Source organism: Chanos chanos, chromosome 11, assembly GCF_902362185.1.
Source record: "Chanos chanos chromosome 11, fChaCha1.1, whole genome shotgun sequence".
NCBI classification, from domain to species: Eukaryota; Metazoa; Chordata; class Actinopteri; order Gonorynchiformes; family Chanidae; genus Chanos; species Chanos chanos.
This window is the reverse complement of record NC_044505.1, coordinates 9,957,304-9,983,239: the sequence shown is the minus strand read 5'-3', so window position 1 is coordinate 9,983,239 and position 25,936 is coordinate 9,957,304. Positions and strand designations below refer to the sequence as shown.

The following is a 25,936-nucleotide window of genomic DNA, read 5'->3' as shown; positions in this document are numbered from 1 at the left end:
ATCTAGCTGTGTCCAACACTCCTTGCCGACAGAGCAAGAAGAAAGTGTTCTGCTTGTTCTGCTGAAAATGGAGCTTGGAAACTTCTGGAATTCCAAGTCTCTCAAAAGGGATTTGTTTATCCGAAGCTCATTTTCCAGCTTTTCAATTTTTTTTTTTTGTGCTGTCACCTCTTTTTACCATCCTATATAAACAAATAAAAACATACATCCATAAATACAGACCCAAATTGCTCTTCTTCCCGCTGAGATGAGAAACGCGTGCGCGCAAGATCATAAAAAGTGACAATTTCATTTGTTTTCCGGATCGGGAGGCCTCCTATGAATAAAACAAAAGAGGCACGAACCATCGTGGCCAATATAACTGAGATGATTACTTCTGACTCCCATTCAAAAATCTCTCGCTGGGTCTTTTGATAATGCGAAACACACGCTGCATCGCCGCACATGAATGGTGCTTCTGCTGATGGGTGTCGGAGGCCAAAATAGCATGAGGTGGTAAAATCAGTGTTTCTATGCACCTCCCTCAGTAAGTACAGGCACTTTGATTGCTGCTCCGTACCTCCGTAAGCAACGCTGTGAATAATTATCAAAAGTGCTTCGGTTTCAAATTAAAATCACACTCATTTTCAGAGAGAGGATCAGATGCTGTTTGTGTTTTGTGTGTATATTTTGGGATTGTGTCACACCCCCCCTTCCCACCCTCCCCTCATCTTGTTCCTAAATGGTACAGGTGAAATGCATATTTTAAACATCTCCCCCGCTGTAATATCCTGATTTCCACTCATCAGCTCATTACCAAACCCTTGGTTTGCTGAGGCAGGTGTGTTACAGCAGAGAGACTTAAAATGTTTGGGTCTCTAGTCTCAGAATTTAAGACACGCCGTCTAAAGGGAACTATGCTGTTCAGTTCAGGAGTATTTCATTATGTTTGGGCTGTTCTAATACGGTAAAGATGCAGTCTAACCATCCTATACACTGTCTCTTCCTATATGTTCTTTCTCCAAACCTGAAAACCAGCAATTAGCTCCTTCACCAAATGCAAATGCTTCAAAGAGCTCATTGCTGACTTTCTACACATTTGTTGCATATGCTTAGCTGAGATACCGTGTAACTTTAGATAGGTTTAGCATAACTTAACTTCCACCCGCAAGCGAGTACATCTCCTCAGCTAGCAATGGTGGCACATGAAGTGTACATACAGCAAGCAGGGTTATCAGTGGAAGTAAAGCTCTGAGCGTCAAGTGTTTAAAGTGTAACCTCGGGGCTGGTCCCTCTTACTCACTTCTGTTTGAGCACTGAGGGAGAATCCATTCAGTAGGTCTCTGTGTCCTCTCTCAACTCAACCACTGTTTCTTTTCCCTCTCTCTGGCTCTCTTTCTCTACCTCTCTCTCTCTCTCTCTCTCTCTCTCTCTTTCTCTCCCTCTCTCTGTCTTTCTTTCTCTCTTTCTCTCTCTATGCCCTGACACTCTCTTAAAACCCAGTTTGATCGACTCAAATAGGAAGAGCAGCTATGGCCGTTCCGCTCGGCTGACCACAGCAGACGCCTTCTCCGTTTGGCTGGTGGTTGTCATGGCAACTAGCCTCAGCCTTCCACTGCGGGATGGGTTTAACGGAAAGGGAGGGTTTTTTTTTTTTTTTTTCCAGGGAGGGTCGGGCTCGTGCGTTAAGGCTATAGGTGCTACAGCGGTGATACCATCTCGATCTCGAGGGCGCTTCATCTTTGAAGTTCTCTCCTGGGCTGAGATGTTGTACAATGCTGCTTACCTCACCCTGAATAAAAGAACAGGTTCCAATGGGAAAGCTGTTGCAGAAGCACACTCTTTTGATATTGGGGTTCCTCTGGAGAGGGCACGTCAGTCACAAGCGTGCACACACACACACACACACACAAAAAACCCACTGTGTGGTACTTCAGAGTGCCTGGCACGCAGCCAAGAACTGAGGGACAGCTCCCAATGCATATCACTGTATCTTCAAAACCTTTAAAACTCCAGAGGTTCCCATTAGGGGCTGGGAGAGTGGAGGGGGGGGGGGGGGATGGACACAGTCTAGTGAGCCAGGATCAAGCCAGAAAGCCATAACACGTCTCCAGAGTTCACTCGGGGCGCAGCATGAAAACCGTGCTTGAGATGCTGCTGCTTCTCTGTCAGGATTTGTGCAAATCAGCTCCAGAGGTATTATGGTAATTTTCTTCTGTGAGCGCTGAGAGCAAGGAACAGGGGCACGTTCAGAACTGCAATATACTGTTTCTCATTCCGGTTCCAAACTATACCTGGATAGACGCAGCAGACGTGACCACGTCTGTGTAATATCACTGGTATTCATACATGAAGCTGGTTTCTATACTTTTATATCATGAATGAGGCACTGACGTTGTTTTTGTGCTCAGTTAAGTGTGAACTGTGCTACTCTTTATACGTGTTAGGATTGGAAGTCCCACTGCTTCTGTTCTGTGCTTCTTTGTATGAACTTGTGCAGAAAAAGTGTGTACGTACACGTGTGTGTGTGTTTGTGTGTGTGTGTGTGTGTGTAAGAAAGAGAGTGAGAGAGAGAGAGAGCGGGAGAGATATAAAGAAACATCTCCAATTTCATCTGCAGTCAGTGATGGAATACCTCTGTTTGTGACATGGATAAGAATGCCTTGTAAATTCTTACTCAGGCACAAAACAAAAACAAAGACACGTTGAATTTAAAAAAAAAAAGAAAAAGAAAGAGAGAAAGAAAAGGGGGAAACTGTCACTGCCTGAGGAGTGCGTGTCCTGTTTACTTGCTAGGTGCAATCCTCTGTAGAGATTACATTAGGCCATGGCACAGAGAACACAATAACTCTCTAGTGTCTCTCATGCCCACCTGTGAGCTCTGCGAACTGTAATCCAGCCAGCCTAGACTGGTTTTTGACTTCTCTGTTGAGGGAAAGGATTCGGCACTACGGACTAGAGAAAAAAAAAAAACATATTTGTAAGGAGACAGGAGGGAAAATTTCTTCTTTGGTATTCTGTAACTTCTGTAACATCTGATTTGAAAACATCTCGTTTTCTTTTTTCTTTAATATTACCTAATTACTAACAACAGGTATTCATTCTACTATTGTTTTGTTTTGGTTTTTCTCTTCTTTTTTGGGGGGGGGGGGGGTGGTAATTTAGGATTTTACACATATACATCTTGCCAATTTGACTACTTGACATTGATACCAGGCAAGACTGAAAGACTAAAGAAACTGGATAAGGAAATGCATGTATACTTTAAAAATAACTGCCCATGAAAGCCCAGAGAAATGTTAGCGTCAACAGAGCAAAGCCAAGCTGATATGTGCTGAGCAAAGCAGTCTGGGAGATGTGTGGGCTTTCTCTCTCTCACTCTTTCTCTCTCTCTTTCTCTCTCTCTCTCTCTCTTTCTGTCTCTCTCTCTCACTCTCTCTCTCACACACTCTCTTTTTTTTTTCTTCCTGGAGGGGTGATTTCTCTGGGCATAACGCGTAGTGTCAGTAAATCCGTAATTCTGTATCATGTACTCTGAGAGCTCACATGGCTTTAATCCTAATCCTATAGTGTGACCTTTGACCTATCGTCAGCAGATTCTTCGGTTCTGACGTCCAAGGGGCGCACTCGTGTTGTAATGGCGCATTTTATTAAACGCGCTCGTCCTCTCTCTCTCGGCAGAGAGCATTCAATACGAACAAACGATATTAATGAAGGAAACAGATGAAACCCCATGCGCGCCCGGCAGGGAGAATAATATGTTTTTACCCTTTCATACCGCTAGGGTTAAGCAAAGTTTGACATTTCAGAGTCCTTGGGAAAACAAAAGATAATTCATGCGTGATTTAACAAGGTTCCTCTTCCAGACGCTGGATAAACAGTGGCCGCACAGCTTCTTGCAATGATTCATAAATATTTTGTTTTGTTTTTGTTCTCAGATAATTAATCTTGGCCATTTTTTGGCTTGTTATAAACAGCCCTTCGTACGTCGAGTGGCGTGTCATCCTTCAGGCCAGTCGCTCTTTCAGATTCTTCATAACCTACATTCCATGTGGGGTTTCTTATTTTTGGTTCCCAAAATTTTGCTTTTTTTGTTTTTTTTCCTCCATATGAATCACCATAGCTCTGTTTGTATTTTTTTTTTTTTGTGTTAATCATAATATCATGGATATTTAATTTGGGCGAAAATCATTTGTCAGCAAACTTCTGCTCTTTGCGCGATCTGAATGAATTAGAATCATAATCATGAATACATTTGAGACTGTTTCTAAAGCATTTTATTAAAAAAAAAAAAGGGCTTTGATGAGTCAAATGTGGAAGTGAGTTTTTTTAGGCTTTGCCTAGTTTGTGCTTTCATCTGGGACTTTCTGTTTGCTTATTTCCAGAGATGTGTACAGGCCATGTGGATGAATGAAAAAAGCAGACTAAGCGAGACATCACCGTTTATTGACTTCACACCTCCAGCTCTGTCACATTAGTAGCTACCAAGACAAAAACCAGTAAGACAGAAAGTCATTCAGTAGAACCTGGAGAGGCAATGGTTATTGTATTGTTACTGAGTCATACTGCTATTAGAGTAAAGATATTCTTTGAGATATCTGTTATATACTTCTCCCACCTCAAAAACAAACACATGTGTCCTTTTTTGTTTTAAATCTATCTATCTATCTATCTATCTATCTATCTATGTTTGCTATATAAGCTATTTTAACACTCAGCATTAAATAATGGAAATAGTAAATAACCATGCTAAGAGGTGGGCTCTTTTGTGCCTTTTCAGTGGGTTTGAGTCTTTTCTCCCCTCCTGGCACATCAATAAATCCTCACATCGAAGGACTTCTAGAAAAGGCCGGATTTCTGAGCCAACATTTTTTAAGGAGTATTTTCCCCTGTTGCCTAAAGCCAAAGTTTCATGCCCGATCTGAACTCTCTCTCCCAGGAAATTAAAAAAAAAAAAGAAAAAAAAAAAGAGAGAGAGAAACAGCTGTCACATACCAGCATCTCAGCAAGAGAACAGTTTGTAGTTTTTAAAAACACAATTCTACAGGCATTTATAAAAAAAACAAACAAACAAAACAAACCAGCCAGCACCAACATTTATTAGAGTCCTGGTGTTCTCAGTTTGACACACTTAATCCGTAAAAAAAAAAAAAAAAACAGCAACAAACAAACACAAAAAAATTCTGTCGGGTCTCTTTCTGCTGCTGTCTACTGAATGGGATTTTATTAGTGGGACTAATTTTCAGGAAAAATAATGGCACAATTGTTTTAATAGTAAAGTCATCATAGGTTGATTATTAATCGTCCTCCCGGAGTTGTTTTCTTAAACCAACTGACAGGACGTTATATGAAGCAAGTCGTGCATGAACTGCATATTCGTTAATCTTACTCCTAACAGCTCTTTTTTTGTTTTTTTTTTGTTTGTTTGTCAGTGTACAGTTGAAATATGATCAGTTTCTTTATTTAAACGACCAGAGAGATTCGACAAGCAGGTATCGGAGCCGTGTCGTCGTATAGCCAATGACCAAGCTTCTCCTTAGCTCACAGTCACGTCAGTGATATCCAATATATCCAATACAGGCTGTGTTTACCTTATTGTCAAAATACAGGGCTGACCCTCAATGAAAAATACAGTCAGTGCCCACGTGGCTCTCAACCCAGAGGAAATATACGTCTGAACTTTTTATTCTATCTCTGTCTTAAATTGTACATGTCTACAGGGCAGTTATGTAAATAGATCTTTTTTTTTGTAGGGGTGTGGGGGAGGGGTTGGGGATGGGTGGGGGGGCGGGGGGGGTTCTCTCTTTCTTTAAGTGAACAGACATACAGTTTCGTGGCCTTGACCGGAGACTCAAAGAAAAAAAAAAAAGAACCTGCAAAAGCATTCTGATGTCACACGGCATTAATGTAACCTCTTCCATTTGTACCCCCAGTGACTGTCACAAGCCATTTCTCTAAAATCTGTCGTCTCTCGCCCCTCTCTCTCTCTCTCTCTCTCTCTCTCTCTCTCTCTCTCTCCCCCTCTCTCTCTCTCTCTCTCTCTCTCTCTCTCCCCCTCTCTCTCTCTCTCCCCCCTCTCCCTCGCTCCCTCTCTCTCTCAGTCTGGTGGCGTCCAAAGAACCGGACAACCCCCGAGGCAGAGCTGTGCCCATGTCTCCCTCAGATTTCTTGGATAAGCTCATGGGGAGGACCTCGGGATACGACGCCAGAATCAGGCCCAATTTTAAAGGTGCGACACATCTTCTTCATTTTATTTAGTTATTTATTTTTCGCTCCACACCGGTGACTCACATGTCTACCTTTTCCCTCCCTCGACCACCCTGCCGCTGAAGAGTTGCGATAATCTTTCCCCTGATAAAAAAAAAAAAAACCTCCCGGAATGAGATGAATAAAACGACAGCTCCAGCGTATGCTGCCTGTGTGTACTCATAACAGATTGTACATCGCATAAACGGAACAACCCCTAAAAATGAATGTATTTCTTTGCCGCTAAAAATGATATGGAAGACTATACACAAAGTAAAATGGCCTATCTCTATGCACAATGTGCTTGATGACACATAAAAAAAAAAAAAAGAAAAATACTGAAAACAGACTCTAAACGTCATACCTCTACACATCTTTAACGATTTGGTCGTTCGAAAAGCGACAAACACGAAAATGGAGGTGGGACACGGACAGAAGGGTATTTGTTTTACTTCACCCTACAGCCAAGGGCTCCCTCTGTGTCTGTGGTTAATGCTGATTGGCTCTCGCCTCAGTGGCTTCCAGCCACTGACATGGTCTTACCTCACCAGTGACAGCTCCCTGCCATAATGAATCATCATTGATCTATGTCTCCCAAAAGGGAGGCTTCCCTTTTGGAGTGTGAGCCCATTTAACTGCCTGTCTAGCTGTGTGTCACTTCATTTTGTTCTTGAGAGTGTCTCATTAATTGTTTAGACTAAGATTTTAAGGTTATTTGGAGGGCAGCACGAACTGGTAAAGCTCTATCGATCCCCCCTGGACAAGACATCGCTCTCGGAGTTTCAGGGAGCTTTTAGCCAAAGGTTGAGCTGCGGTCTTCGGTCTGAGCTTTGGCCTGACGCGCTGGTGTATGGCGGTGTAGTCGGGCGACCGCGACCGCGACAGCCCTGGCCTCTGCCCTGTGTGTCTCACCTCTCAGACCTCTGCCTACTCGGTGACCCGAGACCAGGGACGGGGATTTGAACTCAGCTGGAACAGGACCAATCAGAGCTTAGCCAATACGTCAAAGAGAGATGTATGAGATCAATCAATTGGTCTGTGTTGCGTGTGTGTCAAGCGTGCCATTGTTACGGGATGTCGATGACCAAGCTGTGCATTCATTCACATCACCGACCCTCTCTCTCTTTCTCTCTCTCTTTCTCTCCTTCTCTCTCTCTCTCTCTGCTCTCACTCTTGAGTGCATTTTTCATTGCTGTCACCGACAGATTCAAGCGATGCTTTACCGTAGAGGAGGAAAAACGTCTTTCATCTTCTCAACAGCAGGGTGCTTGCGGATTAATGGCTGCCATTGCCTGACTTTTTACAACTAACTGCACATGTAAACCGGGCTCACTGCGATAGCCTAAAACGCAGACTGAAATGTTGTAACCTGCATATTTCTGTAAATAGTGTAGGAATTTCACGTGCTTCATTTTAACAAGAGAAGCTGGTCAGTGTACGTACTGAGAGCATCTCTTGCCTTATTAACAGATAATTATCATATTAATTATACGGTAACTATGAAGTGATAGGGTCATGTGTGTAAGTGGATAAAGGCTTAAACATTTACTTAAAGTCTTTACCATACACTGTGGAGGTCCTGTGTGACAACGTGCGCTTAGGACTTTTAACAACAATTCATCGTTTTTCGCGTGTATATTTAATGTGCAAGTGCAGTGCCAAACATAATAAGTTCTACTTATGTAAAAATGTGACCAAATATCCACGCTGCAATTGAAATAGGACGTTTTCGTTGATTTCCCTTTTTTTTCTTTCTTTCTCTCGTGCCCTCTGTTTGTCTAGGTCCACCTGTTAATGTTTCCTGCAACATATTCATCAACAGCTTTGGGTCTATCGCAGAGACGACAATGGTACGTATATACGTGATGTCATTTGTATTGGTGATGTGTGCCCTTTCTGTATGGATGTTGTATGTTGTTCTTGTAAACTCTACTGATGTCAGCTCCCTGTATAGTGTACACATTGGTGTCATCTATGTGTAGTTTCGTTCTTGAGGGTTGAATTATTAGGCTAATCGCCCAAAGTCTATAAGCCGCGGAAACCTGCAGTCTTTTCCGTGACATCGGGAAGCTAAAGGAGCCAGAGGTGGGGGTTCAGGCGTTTTCTGTGTGTGTGTGTGTGTGTGTGTGTGTTCGTGTGTGCGTGTGTGCGTGTGTGTGTGTTCGTGTGTGTGTGTGTGTGTGTGTGTGTTCGTGTGTGCGTGTGTGTGTGTTCGTGTGTGTGTGTGTGTGTGTTCGCGTGTGCGTGTGTTCGTGTGTGTGTGTGTGTGTGTTCGTGTGTGCGTGTGTGTGTGTGTGTGTGTGTTCGTGTGTGCGTGTGTGTGTGTGTGTGTGTTCTTGTGTGTGTGTGTTCGTGTGTGTGTGTGCGTGCGTGTGTGTGTGCGTGCGTGCGTGCGTGTGTGTGTGCGTGTGTGTGTGTGTGTGTGTGCGTGTGTGTGTGTGTGCGTGCGTGTGTGCGTGCGTGCTTGTGTGTGGGGAGGGTCTCGGATGTGTTACCATCGCGTGCTTGGCGTGAAGCAGTCATATTGGGAGTCTGGGGGGAGACCCCAGGGCGCTGTCAGGGACTAGTCGCGAGAAGGACATGCGCAGATGATGTCGGAGGAGACGGATACAGGCCGCGCTGTTTTACGAGCTAACAACTCTCGGTCTGACTCCTGCGGTGATGTTATGTAAAGCAGCATACTGTTTCCTCCACCCTGATGAATTAATTAAACTACATTAAGCCAACAGTAGTCTTCTTGGACCATTCCCAGACTAGCGGCAAACTCTTAGTCATTCTGTACAAGCGTGTCTTGATTAAGGTGTTTAGTTGGAGTAAAAATGAAAATCTTTGTTTTTTTTTGGTTACGAGCTCTTCACGAAGCTCGATTTTGTTAATCAGAGCCAACTCTAACGTGCCAGCTGGCAAGAAAAGCAACAGATATAGCGACTCTGCTAGAGCTAGGGTTTACTCACCAAAACACACACTCTCTCTCACACACACACACACACACACACACACACACACGCACACTCAGAGACTCACAAGCACATGTATAGCAAGGACATCTGTGTGAGGACGTTGCTGCCGTCGTCATGGTTTCGTCACACAGAGTGCACTCACACACACACACACACACACACACACAAAGAGACAGAATGAGAGAGAGAGCAAAAGAGAGGTAGAGGGAAGAGAGAGAGAGAGAGAGAGAGACAAAGTGAAAGAGAGAGAGAGACAGGGAGGGATGTGTCGCTTGCCTCCCTCAGCTGGGCCTGAATAAGTCATGGGCCGTGAGAGGAGACACTCATTCTGAAGTAATTGCCTTTGACTGTGCTGCGCTCGCCGTTCGCAGAGAGAACTCCCCTCCTCCTTTTATAAACACTCCTTTGGCAAAGCACCTCACAAATCATACCGCTGTTTACACAGATCCGTTAACGGTGCTTTAGACCAGCCCCTGAGACGCAGCTACGGGGGTTTTTTTTGGGTGCGTTACACAACCGAAACAGAGAAATGGCATTTTTTGGGCCCACGCCTCCAGATGATGGCCGGGAATCAAAAAGGAGCAAAGCTGACCGTGCCCCTTTCCCTTGGGCGGTTGAGTCACAGGGGCAGGTAAATCGGGGTTTCCCACCCACTCTTACTCAACTATGGTCACTGACTGTCGCGCGCCACAGTACATGCAGGTACATGTGAGTGAATAATGTTTTCTTCTGTCACTTGATGATATTATGCGTCTTGTTAAATGAGTCTTGAAAAAAACCAAATCATCTGCTTCACACATGTTGGCGGACGCGTGTGCCAGACTATGGGAAAATAATAAAACAAAGACACAAATGAAATTCGATCATGTGTCCCACAGAGTCAGCTGTCATTCTAAAGTTCTATAAAAGTTCCAGTATCGTTTGGGAAAACTTTTCTTAAAAACGATCTCTTTAATGTACCCGAAACATTCCCCGCGAGTGAGCCAGGGGGGAGAAGTCGGAACGATGTTCTTAACGGGCTCTCTGAAAAAGACTCGAGTCAAAGTTTCTGTTAGGAGGAAAACTCTGAATTAATGAGGGGGAGGGTCGTGAGGCTGTCTGTTGTTTGCTCCCCGGTGTATGGCACATCTGGATTAACGCGGCGGTTCTCAGAGGCCGTGCCCCAGCCATCTGGTCCCCAACGAGACGGCCGTCACATGGAGAAACACGAAGCAGTATTGTAATCCCAGGATCCGAAACACGAGGCAGAGCGGAGAAGCGTTTCACAATCGCCCGTGGCCTCGTGGAGGGCCCGGGGTCCGTTCAAGGCCCACATTTGGTTTGCATCATTCAAGACGGTTCTCGATAGTCTTTTGATGTCGGTTCTGTTGATCAGATATTCGTTCTCTGGCCTGGCTCGTAACGCTGGGTCCGTGACAACATGAGAATCGGTAAGGAGCTTGGAGAGAGGGGGAGGGGAGAGGGACTGTCGAGAACAAAGTGTAGGGGATTACAACTCTCTCTCTCTCGCTCTTTCTCTCTTGCTCTCTCTCTCTCTCTTTCTCTTGCTCTCTCTTTCACTCATCATCTGCTCCTGGACAGATGTGTGGATAAGGCTCTTGCAAATCCAATTGGAGGAGTTAAAGAAGGTTCAGAGTTGAGCAGCTCTGATCATTTTGGTGGTGGGAACTCAAACAAAAGGCTCTTGCAAAACAAGCGCTGGGCTGCCGATATGGTTTTAAGTAGTGTTTGTATGGTTGGCCTTGTGTGTGTGTGTATGTGTGTGTGTGTGTTTGTTCTTCTCTCAGATTTAAGGTCCAGATACAATTTGAGTTCTGTACATCTTATTTGTTCAACTTGTTCTAGAACCATGCAAAGCTATTTTACTCCACGAAAAAAAGAAAAAGCTGTCCATGTACAACAATATTTACAGAAGTCAAATCCTCCACCCTTATAATATTTTGATACACGAATGTTATGCTTAATTGCATCTCTCTCAATCTGTCAATTTTCGTGGTTCTTACGAACAGAAAAGACAGAATAGCTTTAGCAAAGTTAAGACACTAAGCGCATAGCACGAAAGCAAGCATTTAGTGTGTTTGCCAAGAATAGACAGGATGCCTTGAATCTCTGACTGCTTTGTTTGTTTGAATCAATGTAGATCAATTGTTGGCAACTGTCCCTCACAGAGTCAGTGGTCTGTGTAAATAACGGAGGGACGTGTGTGTAATTCGGTTCATGAGAAAAAAAAAAACAAACAAAAAAAAGGATTTCACGGCGTACTTGAAAAAAAACAAAAACCTTAAAACACGGTTTTGTAAAAAAGAAAAGAAAGAAAAAAAGGAACGAAAATGTTGATGCCCAGACACTAAGATGCCAAGTTTTTGGGTGGGGGGTGGGGGGGGGGGGGGGGGGGGGGGGGCGCTGCTGGACACATACATGAAAAGCCACTTAAGAGACAACAAGACCTTGTCAAAACTGTCTAGCTTAGCAGGAAAACAGCCAAGGCCAATGTCGGTGAGCGCGAGAGAAAATAAAGAAGCAAATGCTCCAACATGTTAGCGATACAATTACGCGATAAGCCGGCCTTGGCGGATCCTGGCGCTGTTGAGAGATGCGGGGCGGCGTTTCTGGACCGGACCGGTTCCTCGTAAAGGGGAGAGAGAAGACGAAGCGACGGGTTCAGGGATAAAAAAGCGGCGAGACCATCTGTCCGTGACAAAAAGCCAACGACCTCGTGCGCGAGAGCGTGATATGGAGATGTGATTTCTCTCAGCGGGACAGGCGAGAACGCGTCGGCTAGTGTGCACCAGGCAGACCGACTGGGCAATAACGTGCCAGATGTGAAGAGTTTGCCAAGAAACCTACCGTGGGCCTGCTGGCGAATGCCGAGAGGATACAGATGTGCCGTACGGAGTCCAGATAGTGATTTGACCATAAGCCTCCATAACAATAGCATCAGCCTGAGAATACAACCGCCTGCCAGACCAGAACAGCCCAGCAGACCTGAGTCAGAATGTATCAGAGGTATTTGGTCGGTTGGGTCTTGTCAGACTAGTCTCATATGTTTACTGTTTTGTGCACTTCCCTAAAGTTACTTTGTTCTAATAAGATTTAGCTTGTTGAAACAACATCAAACAAGCATTCAGTAAGCGCCAGGTAAAGACTTTGTGATGGTTTTACTAAAGACTATTGGAATAAGGACTGTCAGTCAAATACAGAAAATTCACATTTGTCCCGTGTTTAATGCTTAAGGTTAGCAATTTTTTTAACGGGGTGACGAAGTTTGGTGTTTGGTGGTTTTTTTTGTTTGTTTTTTGTTTTTTCAAACAGATCGAGTGTGTATGTGTGTGTGTGTGTGTGTGTGTGTGTGTGAGAGACAGAGAGAGAGTGAATGTTCCCCTAAATCTGCGGTCAGCACGTTTTTTTTAGTGGAGTATGAGGTTGTGAAGCTTGCTCGGTGACGAACAGAGATGTGACGCCAGTGACATTCAGGCTATGCCTCTCCAGGGGCGTTTCGGAATTACTAAAATAAATAAATAAATAAATAAAAAAAAACAAAGAAAAGGAGTGCAGAAGCGTCAAACCTCTCGAGAACTCTCCCCTGATTTGGCACTGTCTGCTTTGACACTGACTGTGACACTAACTCATCCGCAGAGGGCTTTCTAATAAAGTTGGTGAATATTTTGGAAAGATGGGGACGTAGACAAAAATTAAATACGAAAACCAACCCCCCCACCCCCTCCAGGCACGTGGACCCTGACGAATTACATCACCCCCGTCCTGTCATACTCCATTCAAGTAAATGGCACCCCGCCCCCCCCCCCTTTTTTTTTAAATTCGGTGCAAAAATGCAACGACCGTCAAAAATCAAAAAGTCATATCGGTCCCCAGGTGTTGTATTTTTCATTAAATGCATTATTACAAACCTGCCTCAGCGATTATTGTTGATTTCCATACAGGTGCATTTTATCATACTGATGTAGCACACTTTAATTTTGGCTTGGGAAGTGCCAAGGGACACAAAAAAAAAAAAAACCTGGGATGAATCTAATAGCTAAAAGTGTGTATCTTTATTTGCTTTTATGAGATTTTTCGTTTACATTTAGAGTGCTGGGCTATGCAGAACGTATCATTGAACTTATTTTGGGAGCGAGGGCAGAGGGATTTCTCGAGGTGTTTGCACAAACACACACACACACACACACACACACACACACACACATGAGAACATAGAGACAACAAGAAGATGTCACAATACATCCATAACCTTACCAAAATGGATGGACAGTCATAGGAGTTATCTGATGCGATCTGTATTTATGAGATGTTCTGTGCATGCTCCCTGTTTAGATTTTATATGTACGTAAGGAAAACAGCTCTGACAGAAAACGTCCAGACAATCTCTCTGCTTCAGGGATTTAACGCAACGCAGATTTTTTTTTTTTTTTTTTTACTGTTTCTCATGAACACCTGGGTACAGATGAAGGACAGGGTAGCAGTTTATTGGATCAGAGTCTGAGGGAAGGCTGATTGGATTTCCTCAAGGTCATTATTTAGATTTGGACTCCCCCCAAGATAAACTGGGTTACTTTTAATTTTGCAGAAATATTAGCAGTTTTCATGAGCGCTTCATCTCACGTCACCTAGAGCTCAGCGACGGAACAAGCATTCGTGACCTTCGATTACGTTTTTTTGTTGTTGTTGTTGTTGATTGAGGTGATATTCTTATCCAGAGCGACCTACAGTCGGTCTTCTCTATAGGAAACCTCACAGAGCTCTGGAGCAGAGTTGGGCATATGTCCTGTTCACAGGCACGTCGACAGTGAACTGTCATGTGTGGGGTTTGAACCCTCAGTCCACCTGGATCAGTTCCCTTACTATGATACCGTTATCCCTACACACTGTCTTCAAATGAATGCAATATTCCATTGGCCACTCACGCGTCCACGGATGTATCTCATCGTTGTATTCTAGTCAAACTTAAGATCGTGTCATACGTGAACGCAAGTGAAGACAATTTTCACTTTCCTTGATGTTGGCTCAGAGAAATAATAATATTGATGCCACCTCAAGGATTGAATAACTGTATCTTCTGGCTTTGTTTTGTCAAGTCTTTAGTCTTTCTCCTCTTTTCTCTCCTTCACAGGACTACAGAGTAAACATATTTCTCCGGCAACAGTGGAACGATCCCAGATTAGCGTACAGCGAGTATCCCGATGATTCTTTGGACTTGGACCCTTCTATGTTGGACTCCATCTGGAAGCCCGATTTGTTCTTTGCCAATGAGAAAGGGGCTCATTTTCACGAAGTCACGACCGACAACAAGTTACTGAGAATATTCAAAAACGGAAACGTCCTCTATTCTATAAGGTAAGCGTCCTCAATTCTGCCGATAAACGTCGATGTTTTCTTGGACGATTCAAAAAGTGCAGTCTGTGCTTCTCGTTCGTATAACACGCACTAGACAGCACTCTGCCGTAGAGGATCTGTTTACTGCTCTCCATCACATTTTCTTTGTTTATCTAAACTTTTTAAAGCTTATTATTCAGCGGAAGCGAGAGCCCAGCAGATGCGCAAGCACTCCCTGCAGGCAAAAGAACCATCTAATAGCTTTTAAACAATGCTAACAAAGATACGGCTGATTAACGTTATCCGTCAAAAAAAAAAAAAAGAAAGAAAGAAAATCAACACAATCAGCAGCCCACATCAATAATTCTTAACGCCGAAACCTTACCCCGAAACCTCAGTGTTTCATTTTGCACTTCGACAAACCTAATCCGCACCCCTGTAAATCAACAACATACACATTCATCATCAGTGTCCGCATAAAGAAGGTGGGAGGGAGGGTGTATCGTTGTGCTGTGCGACTGTGAAAGCGGGTGGGGGAGATGTTTCAGTTAATGGTGTCGGCTGAGTTACGGAGGCCGTAAAGAAAGCACTGATGGAGAGCTGTGAAGATGAGACCTGACGGTTGGTCCTCTCCGACTGGAGTTCGCAAAGCCTCCGGGGGAAAGAGCGTAATTAAAATATGTCCAATCTGCTATGATCAGACTCTGCCTCCGCCGCTAACGCATAGACCCACATACACATATCACAGGCTTAACCAGGCAAACACTGCGCGTACAACACCAGGTTCTCTCTCTGCGGTGCAGGCAACCGCTGAGTTAACTTTGCCACCGGATATTATGAAGTACTACGAATATCTGTTTAAATTAATCATGGTTTGGTACAACTGCTTTAATGTAAATAGGATTATGTAATCTTGCAAACAGAAAACTCATAAAATTAGGTGCGCTGGTGAATGGAAAAAGAAACGTGTAAAACCACATGCCTTTGTTTGCTTGTTTGTTTGTTTTGTCAGTTATTCTTTTTGTGTCTTTTCAGGCTGACCTTAACCCTGTCCTGCCCGATGGATTTAAAGAATTTTCCCATGGACGTGCAGACTTGTATAATGCAGTTGGAAAGCTGTGAGTAACTGTGTTGGCTTTCTCATCACTCAAAGCCTCTTTTTCTGTTCACAGATTAGACCTAGGCTAAAGACTAAAAAGGATTTTCAGTGGAATACACCCATTAAAAGTGAAACTTAGCTCATGACTCCACTTAATCCATGCCCGTAAAACCACCAGATTATGTAAGATAGCAGACGAGGTTGATATTTTTTTTTCCCTCCCCCGAATGTCAGGGAAAATAACTTCAGAGAGTCACTAGGTGCAATTAGGTCACTTGGCAAACATGACGAGATTTCTCATAGCGTTTACCTGCTGGAGTCGGTCCCTATCACATCAGTTTAAGTGTTTAAGGTACTTTGGGGGCTTCCTGGTTGTTGCAGAGCGACTTCGATGGTGAGTGTATTCTCTCTCCATCCCATGATTCCTCACGCTATGAGTCGCTTCCCATCAACTCCATGGGTACCACATGTCATCAGGAAAAAACTCAATAACACACTTTCCCATGGTTGCTTTTCATTTAGGCTTAGACTTGAATATTAGACAAACCATTCAGCGCTGACTCAAATATAAACCGGTCCAATAAAATTGAAAAGAAGTCTCGTAACATCGCCCTGAGACGTGAACTCTCGTTTGAGATGGAGGAGCAAAGTTACCATACGTTGCCATCCGCGATTCCCGACAGACCGTAGGCGGCAAATGTATTCTCGCTTCCATCCGACGTCTCCTGCATCTGGAGTGCTGTTGGCTTGGTTAAAGATTTGTGAACCTGCTGTTTTGAGGGGTCCAGTAAGTCATTCCTAGCTCTTGCATTTGCACAAGATTCCGGGCCGCAATAATTCATTCGATCTTTCCCGTGACAATTGCATTGGTGCCGTGATGGAGGCTTTTAGTTAAACCTTGCCTGTCACTTAGAGTCCTGGACCATCTTTGCATATTTCACAACAAGCATGTTCTTTGCTTTTTGACGGTAATGTATCCATGAATATGTGATATTTCTCCACAACATAACTAGCAGCCTAAAGCCTAAGTCGCAATTGAAAGTTGCATTGAAACATATTTAATGTCCTGAGTGGTTTTTTTTATTATTATTTTTCTACAATGATTACAGAGGTAAGCATAGTGTATTGTCTATATTGCTATGCTGTAAACCCGTAAACACATGACGTGCTCTTACGATCCTAAAGTCGCCGCCTCTGTTACTGTGTGTTTGGTCAATATTTTTTCCTGATTCCCGTGCATTGTTGCACTAAATATTCACAAGTCAAAAGATATTCCTAGTTCATTTTAAAAGACATTTACAAAAAAGACCTGATCATTTGATGCGATATTCAGTCTGTGAAATCAAATTCGCAGCCTTTGCTAGAAAATATGTATGCCGCTTCCCACCAGTTGTCTGCAGCGAAATAACCAACAAATCCACGGAAAAACGTAGCTGATTTGCGGTTTTGTTTTCATTTTGAGAAGGGAGGTGTAGTGATAACGGTGAAAAATAGCTTTCGTCCTAAGCGATTACCCCCCTCTTCCACCCACCTCCTTCAGGAGTCTCCTGTCGACCGTGTCAGGAGAAGAACAAAATGGACATGGGAGCTATATAAAGAAACAGAAATTCCTTCTAATTATATGTGCCATCATTTATTTAAACATTTTTACACACCATCTCCTTTCCAGTGCAGTTTCAGCCCCGGGGAGATTTTTACTGCTGTTGTCTAATGCTTCCAGAGATAATTTGTCTTCATTTGTAGGCCTTGCACTCTTCTATTACGCTCTGCAGTTGGCGGAACCTTCTGGCGTTCCCCATTATGGACAGGAGTTCAAATAAAACAATATGAAGATGCCGTCATTTCTTGTCTTAAGAATACAAGAGACGGCCCCTCGGTTTGTTTGCTGGTTAGTCATTTCCTATACGGTATATATAGAATGACTGAACGTATCAACGTCATGGCTACATTTGCCATACGGTCCAGATCTCGTGCAATTAGAGCAAGTGTGAGGAAAACCTTGAACTGCAGACAGAGCAGTGAAAATGTAGAGGAGGAGAAGTCACAAAGCTTCCAACTGGAGTCACGATGTTGGATGATGTACTCGACTGAGCTCCGAGTGTTGCTGCCCAGTTCTCGGCACTCTCTGGTCCCCTGGGTTAGACCACTGAGTCAGAGACATAGCAGAGCCTTCTGGATTAAGATAATCTGACTGAAATAATCTGTTTGGCATCTTAATCTGAATCAGTTTCTGTCATATAAAACACGCCGTTGATTTTCTTAAGATTGCTTAATCTCAAGGCAGATACTAATAGAGGACCACATGGACAAGCATTTGTACTACAAACTGAGTAGCTGAGCATATGATATGAATATAAATAAAGATTTGTTTTGGCAGTTTTTTTTTTAGAAAAAACAAAACAAAACATCAGTAACGTTAGTAAACACGCATCCCAGAAACACACAACTGTGATGGAAATCCCCAATGGAAATCTGCCATTGTGAAGCTAACGTGTGTCCTTCTTTCCACAGTTGGCTACACAATGAACGACCTTATCTTTGAATGGCAAGAGAACGGACCAGTACAGGTAGCGGATGGACTCACACTCCCACAGTTCATCCTGAAGGACGAATCAGATCTGCGATACTGTACCAAGCATTACAATACAGGTAAACAAAAAACAAAAAAACAAAATTCAGAATCACGTTTCTTCTATTTCTTTGTTCCAGCAGGGACCAGAAAGTGGAGAAAACACACAACAGATGACTACAGCGTAAAATTTTTAGGAACCCAGCTGCTTAGTCTTGTTTTGTGTTTACTCAACCAGCGGGCAAGATCTTTTATTAAGACATTCTGTGTCAACATGTTGAGTACAGAGAAAGAAAAAAAAAAGGAGGGTGGACAGCTGGTTGCATGAAAATTTGAAGTTGAAGTCTCTCTCTCTTTTTTTTTTTTTTCACTTGTTTGTTTAGCTTTCAATATGGACCGAGTGAAGTACTACAGTCTTTGTGGACTTAATCGAACGCAAACTAGATGCTTCACAGGCGGTCCTGATAAACCACCGAAAGCCTTTGCTTGAACCGACATTCAAAGGTTTCTGATTGACCATAGCATGGCATAGTGTGAACCATTAAATAAATAGAAAAAAAACCTGATGTCAATTTCACCCGTATTCCATTTTTCTCTTTCAACAGCAGGTCTTTTAAGGGCTCTCTGGCATTTCCGACCCTTCAAGCTCATAGACAGAGACACCCCCCTCCCCCACCCCACCCCCACCCCCTCACAGTAACTCGAGGTACCAGTCAGAGGAAGTGTGCACCCAACTGTGTGCAAGAGTGTGTGCTGGACTGCGAGGCAATGGTGAATAATGGATCGAACAGCTGCATTTTTCATAACCTGTCATGTCCAAATTGTTACCACTAAGTAACCTGCAACTTTACACTTTCCAATCAAGGTCATGTTGAACCCCTCATTGAGAATAAAAGAAAGGAGAAGGAGAGAGAGAGAAAGAGACAGAGAAAGAGACAGAGAGAAAGAGAGACTCTACAAGTATTCAATAAGAACAGGCTCTTAAGGAGTAGGGAAGGAAGGAGAAACTCCTTTAAATTGTCAGATAATTGAAAAAACTTGTTTTCTCTCCCCTTTCCTCCTCAATTATGTATAGAATGCAAAGATGTCTTCCGTTGGCGCGCGCCTTTTGTTCCCTGTGGCTGACACGTAAACATCACAGGTTGTAAACTTTCGCTGACGTTGTTCAGATTATGATTTTGGGCATTAAAAAAAATGGGGGGGGGGGGGGGGGTTCCTTTTTGATTTTTCTCAGATTTATGCATGGAAAAACAACATTAAACTTTTAGGGCTGTTTGCCTGGCTGGATGACAGGAAGGTCAACTCCTGTAGCCGTTCTAAGACCCTGATGAAGTTGGTTTCAATGTTTTTAATCTATTCGTAATTCTCTGTCATTGAACGTCTTGGTGGATGCCAGTCCATTTTGAGTTATAATACAGTTCCTGTGTCTGACTTAAAAGGAAGTTAAAGTAACGCGTGAGGAAAGCAGGATGTGATTACGACCCTCTGTAAGTTCGGCAGGTCTTCCGGTTGGCGCGTGCTTTGGGGTGAAGGGCAGGTCATTTTGCGAAACACAGACTGCAAACGAAAGAAATGGGTCTGCTTTTCCATTTCCCAGGACGCTCTCATTCCTTCACTGGATTCTTTTCCAAATAACATGACTGAGAGAGAGAGAGAGCAAGAGAGAGAGACAGACGGGGAGAAAGAGAGATGGAGAGAACGATCTGAGCGTCTCTGATTGACGACAAATTCCTCGCTGGGTCTGTTAAGGGAATAACCAGTTCTCCATGGAAACTACCCGGTCATATGAAATCATCCCTCAACGCACGCACACACACAAAAAAAAAAACCTGCCTGCTAAATTGAATCAATTTCAACTTGCAAAAGATGCATTGATTAGACCAGTCAATAACATATAAAACAAATGACTTGAAAATGACGAGCTGCCCGGCTCTCTTGAGTGGCTTTGAAAGAAAAGATTTTTTCTTTTAATCTTCTGAAAGCGCCGTCATTGTGCTTTTGACAGCCAAGTCCATGCAAAAGGCCTCCTTTCTGGACAAATGGGTTTTAAAGAATCTTATTCTCCACCGTCATTTACAGATCTAAACAATAGACTAATTTCTCCGAATTCCGAACATTACCTGGAAAGTAGCCTCGCGAAACTTTTCCTTTACAGCTATCGTAATTATACGAGTTTAAACGCCAGACATAAAGCGTAGCACGTTACATGCGCATGCAGACCATATAAATAACAAAGGTCTGTTTGCACACGCTATGAATGACGGACTAAACCGTCTTAAAAAAAATGTTTTTCCCCTTTGGATACATAGAGTGTTTGAGAAGACTGTGATGCTTACGTAGTGAAGAATAGAGTGTACTTTGGAAACAAACAGTCCAGCTGGTCTCATGTGGAGTAAGCCTAAAGCACAAGATGAACTCTGAAAAAACCCACTGGAGTGGTTAACGTGACGTATAGAACTGTGTGTGTGTGTGTGTGTGTATCCCATTTCAGCTGCTTTCTACCTCAGGCGAAACCATCATAATAACAATATGCAATGTGTATAATTAGCTATACATATCCACTGGCTTTTGACAAAACTCAAGAGACTGCCATAGGAACGTGTTTATAAAGCTTAGCTACTTAAAAGCCGCTGCTCAACTCTTTGTGTATCTGTTTACAATATAGTTTCCCATTGGCCTTGGTTATGCCCGTAAGTCTTCATTTTTTTTTTTTTTTTTAGATTTCTTATGCATTCATAAAGTTAGAGGAGTAAACACCATTGTGTTGTGAAAGTACATTTCTGTATGAATTTGGCTTAATACTCTCTCTCTCTCTCTCTCTCTCTCTCTCTCTCTCTCTCTCTCCCTCTATCTATCTATTTATCTATCTGTATTTTGCTCTCTTTCTATACATTATAATCCTTGTCTGTGTGTTATATTCCTTGTTATATTCGTATTCACTGTCTGTGAATGGTCAGTGCTGTTACTTATCTGTATGACAATATCTGGCACATCTATACATAACACTCATTCTATAATCATATCCTTTGGGAAAGATATGAGAAATGAATGCATTCATGACACTGATGCTGTAGACCAGCAGCCAAGGCCTGAGAGCAAAGGCCTTCACAGGGAGTGTGAAATCTAATAAGATTACGGTTTTGGATAGCGAGGCCGAGGTGTATTAAGCCGTCGTGTTCATGTACCATCCTATCTAGGACAGCCGGGTGATAAGCATTGCCGGGAAAAAAATGTGCCAGTTTAATCAGCGGAGCCAAAAAAAAAACAAACAGAAAAAAAACAAAAAAACAAAAACACATTTTCACAAAGCCTGGGATTTGGAACAGAGACTAACAGCTTGGTGTTCTCCATTACCCTGCTTTGTTCTCTCTGACATGGAAGTGGGTTATATAGTTTTATATGTGGTTTCTTCTTCTTGTTGTTTTTGGAGTTGTTTTTTTTGCTCTTTTATTTTGGCCATTTGAAACACGCACCCACCATACACCCAAAAGATAAAGGGTCATTTTTGCCTTGTCTAAAAATATCTGCCATCGAGCCTTCTCATGACTGTTTTTAGACATACCATTCAAAGGGGTGCTGTGTTTGGCAATATTTTGTTCTCTGTAAAGCTAGCGGTGGCAGTTACTGACCTCTCTCGGTCTGGTTCCTTTCAGAGACCTTCTCTCTGAATGTCATATGAGGTAATAACAATATTTACATATCTTTGGCTCTAGCCGCTAGCTGCATATAGTGCGACCTTCAAGTGATTTTATTGTAAAGTAGATCAAGGAGCCCAAATCACACTCGGGTGCCCGTCAGGATTATTTTCCGTCCAAGCTCACACCCCATATATCAAGCCTGTATTGGGCTGTGTGACTGTAACAATCCTCAGTGCTTTTAAACTACTTTAACAAGCTAGCCCGCTAATGTAGGCTAACCCTTCTAATCATTCATGGTTGTATTTACATCACTAGGCAATGTAATCCATTTCCTAGTTTTCCTCTGGTTTTTTTTCTTCTTTTTTCTTGATATCTGACCTAGACTGGTCCGTGTAAAAAGCAGAAAGTCACATTAAATTGGATTTTGTCTTCATTGTCATCCGTGGTATTAAATCCAGTACAAATCGTGTATCTGTTAATGAGATCTGTGTATAGATGTTTAGATTGTGTTTCCCCGTTACTCTGCCATTCAAATATCGCTCGCGCTCCAACGCTGTACGCGACTATTGAGGTGAAAGTGTGATGCCACGCCATAGCGAGGCTGAGCGGGACTCTGATTTTGAGGAACGGAGTAAAATGAAGTTTATTTTTCAGTTTCGAGGTAACCTCCTTCATTTCCCTGTTGTATGAGGAGCTCCCCGTTGTTGTCTCGTGTGCCCTTTTGGGAACTGGCCGTATCACGAATAAAAAAAAATAAATAAATAAAGTCCTCGTGTTCAAGTGATAACATGACTGTTTTGATTTGGCACGTGGAGTTACATGGACTGGTTTGTGTACAAGCAGTTTGAATGTTGTAGTGTTGGACTTCAGTCATTCTCTTCCCCACATCCATCCGTCCATCCATCCATCCATCCACCCGTCTGTCCATCCATCCATCCACCCACCCCTCCGTCCATTGGTTTCTCTTTTGGCAGGTTTGCCCCTGGCTTTTCTGCTTGACTGAAATCCACTTAGTGTCCAAACAGCTGCATGTCATCTATCATGAACAGAATCAATAATTTATAATATTCAGCGTGTGACATGTTTTGGGTCACTGAAACATGCAGTCATCTCCGTCAATCAGGAGGAGAGAATGATTTGACTGTTTGCTCAGCTCATTCGTTTTAGATTTACATACCCAGCGAGAAATGCTAAAAGGTTAAACGGCCTGTCGGTTTCCATGACAAGCATTTTCAAATAATAATAATTCTGATCTTATTACAGAAATGCGTTTAAGTGGATTGTGATTCAGTCAAGCACTCTTTTCTGGTAGCTGCCACACAATGTCGATTTTTGAAAATACGGTTATGCTAAATTCTTTGGCGGAAAGCTGACTGCATGTTTTAAATAATGCATATTTAAAGAAACACATATGCTTCAAAGCGCACAATTGACAATGCTTATTACAATCACAAAATTATGCTATATAAATTGTGCTTCAGCCATGGAGTGCTTCATTGTGCTTCTTCTTTTTTTTTTTTTGGCTACAAAATGAAGTGGACATCAGTCAACAGTTATGCTAACAAAAATATTTGTGCTAATGATTTGGCTCTGCTACAAATTTGCATTTCCCTCGAACACAGACAGGAAATATACATGTATTCCACCGTATACAAATAGAGCAGAGCAGAGCCTTCCTCCAGGCATTTGCCAACTTCATCAGTTTCTCACTCAACTCCTGCGAAGCCTGGAGTTTTCCTGCCTAAAGGAAAACGTACTTACCGCCTCACAAAACGCACACATTTCCACCAAGCATATCGTGCAAACCCTTAACATCCGTCAGTGCATTTGAATTTCTTTACCTCCCCGCTTGATGGAGGTCCCCCCCCTTCTGCCTGGTTACACACGGGTGGGGGTGGGTTCTCTGCGTTCGTCACGTGTGAGACCTCTCGCTTGTCTGCCAAACATCCGGGGCGGCGCCCTCGCTCAAGGGGACCTCGCCGTGCCCCTGCTGTCCGCGCGGTAAAGGACACCTCTGCATCGCGTGACCCTGCGACATCGCGCAGACCGCTGACTGATCAAAAGTGAAGGCTTCTCACTGGTTCATTGGTGACTGCGGTTATTTTCCCCATCTGCGTGTCCTCCCACTGGATTCAGATGGATGTGGTTTGTGATAGCTGTAATGTTGCCACTGCCTGAGAATGGTTGAGTTTCACTTCGGTGCCCCGCTACATGCTAACCATGTTTTGCTGACTTGCAACAAGGTATCGCCTTAATTGGTTAGCTGCATGTAAAATGTCCAGGATTTTTTTTTTTTTTTTGATGAAATTTATTTAAATTAGGCCCTGTTTCCTTAGTAATTCAGCGTTCGCGCACTCACAGATGGACCACAAGGGTGTTTTCTCTGTTTGGTCATTTGGTTTATTGTTCAGAAATCTTGCCGTGATCCCCTGTTAGCAACTCATATCCCGTTGTTTATTCATGAGCTGGGAAATTTCCAGTTCTCCTTAGAGAAACCTTAAGGGATCAATGGATTACAGAAACCATTAGGCAACACACAACTTTAGTGAGGGTTATGGCTAACCTAATAGGCACTAACATTTTTATGAATAATTTTACCGCTCATCAGTTTTAAGGCCACGGTACGCCTTTGAAAAAAAAAAAGATGAAATTGAGAGACTGTTTGGGATATTAAAACCGTGGCTGGTAAGAGCCGTAGTGTGTGGGTCCATTTCTTTTCTTTCTTTTCTCTTTTTTTTTTTTTTCATCACAAATTACCCCTGAAATAAGCCATGCGGAATATTCCCCACTGTCCACCAGAGGCTGTGTTTGACAGCCCATCACAATTAATGCCCTCTGAGTGTGAAGGCCTGTCAGGACCCATAATGCACTCTGTCTCTTCCTCGCCCTACCCCTCCTCCTCCTCCTCCTTCTCTCTCTCTTTCTCTTTCTCTGTCTCTGTCTCCGTCTCTCTCAGGTGTAGATGGAGGGTGAACGAGGGAGCTTTATCAGGTCATTGCAGGTACTCTTGACAGCTCTGTGAGCGTACAGCTTTGAGGGAAACGCTCGGGGTTGTGTGAGAGAAGTTTTGGTGTGAGAATTTTAGTGTGTGTGAGAGAGAGCGTGTGTGTGAATAGTGAGTTGTGTGTGTGCTGATACATTTACCTGGGTATTTGCTCCTCCACATAAAACTTAGAAGTGTATTTCTGTATGTTTATCTACATCTGCCAATGTGTTTATGCACAGATAATGTATATGTCTGTATTCATATGTTCCTTTGTGATTGTGTATGTGTGTGTGTGTGTGTGTATGTGTGTGTTTGCTTGTACTTATGTAGACTGGAGCGTATGAGTGTGTGGATTATTACCTAGCCTAGCTTCTCCTTGGAGGCAGGAAAATGGAAAAGGGAGCGAGAGATGGTTCTTTCAGGAAAGACGTGTTTGACTGAAATGTTGTTTTAAGGGGGAAAAAAAAAAGCTCGCAGGCAAAAGAAACAAAGAAATCTTAAGTGAAACTGTGAGCCGTCAGCTCCTCGAGATTTAAGTCCTCCCGTCTCCCATCTCCTCGTGGATTACCTTCCTAATGCAGCTCTTTGACAGAAGGCAGTCTCGCTAGTCCCCCTGCCCCCCCCACCCTCCACCCCCCCCAAAAGAAAAACGGCTTCAGGATATGATCCTTCAAAACCATTCTCCAGGAGGGAATGCGTCTTTTGATACATACTGAGTTTTGAAGTTACAGTTTGAAATCCTAGTGTGTGAATTCAGTTCTTAGACACCTCAAGGTATTTAAGGTCACGCCTCAAGGTCTTTCAGGTCGCACAGTACTTCCATTCAGAAAATCATCAGATATGACTCATATATGTTTAGCAGAGATTGACAACATCAATTTGGAATGTGTGTCGATGCAAGTAACAGTACAAGGAACTTCTGTTCAGCCGTGTTGTTGGTTAATAGTTTTAAAACACATATTTGTATCAATGTACATATGACTGGCCATTTTGGAAGAGTGGCACCCTGATTAAATGACAAGACTAGTGAACATGAAAGGAGCACTTGTCAAATCAGGTGGAAATGTTGGTGGTGAGATAAGAGCTGGAGTCCCTAAAATACTTGAGATAAAGGAAGCTCTTTCAACC

The 25,936-nt window shown here is 43.1% G+C and overlaps 1 protein-coding gene across 1 annotated transcript in view; it reads left to right on the top strand.

The window, feature by feature from the left end:
- Nucleotides 1-25,936, top strand: part of glra3 (glycine receptor, alpha 3) — a 51,362-nt gene that overhangs the window by 17,887 nt on the left and 7,539 nt on the right. The window contains exons 2-6 of the mRNA XM_030787946.1: nt 6,081-6,208; nt 8,008-8,075; nt 14,314-14,537; nt 15,552-15,634; nt 18,127-18,264. Of these exons, the coding sequence (XP_030643806.1) occupies nt 6,081-6,208; nt 8,008-8,075; nt 14,314-14,537; nt 15,552-15,634; nt 18,127-18,264 (641 nt within the window). The remainder of the gene's footprint in view (nt 1-6,080; nt 6,209-8,007; nt 8,076-14,313; nt 14,538-15,551; nt 15,635-18,126; nt 18,265-25,936) is intronic.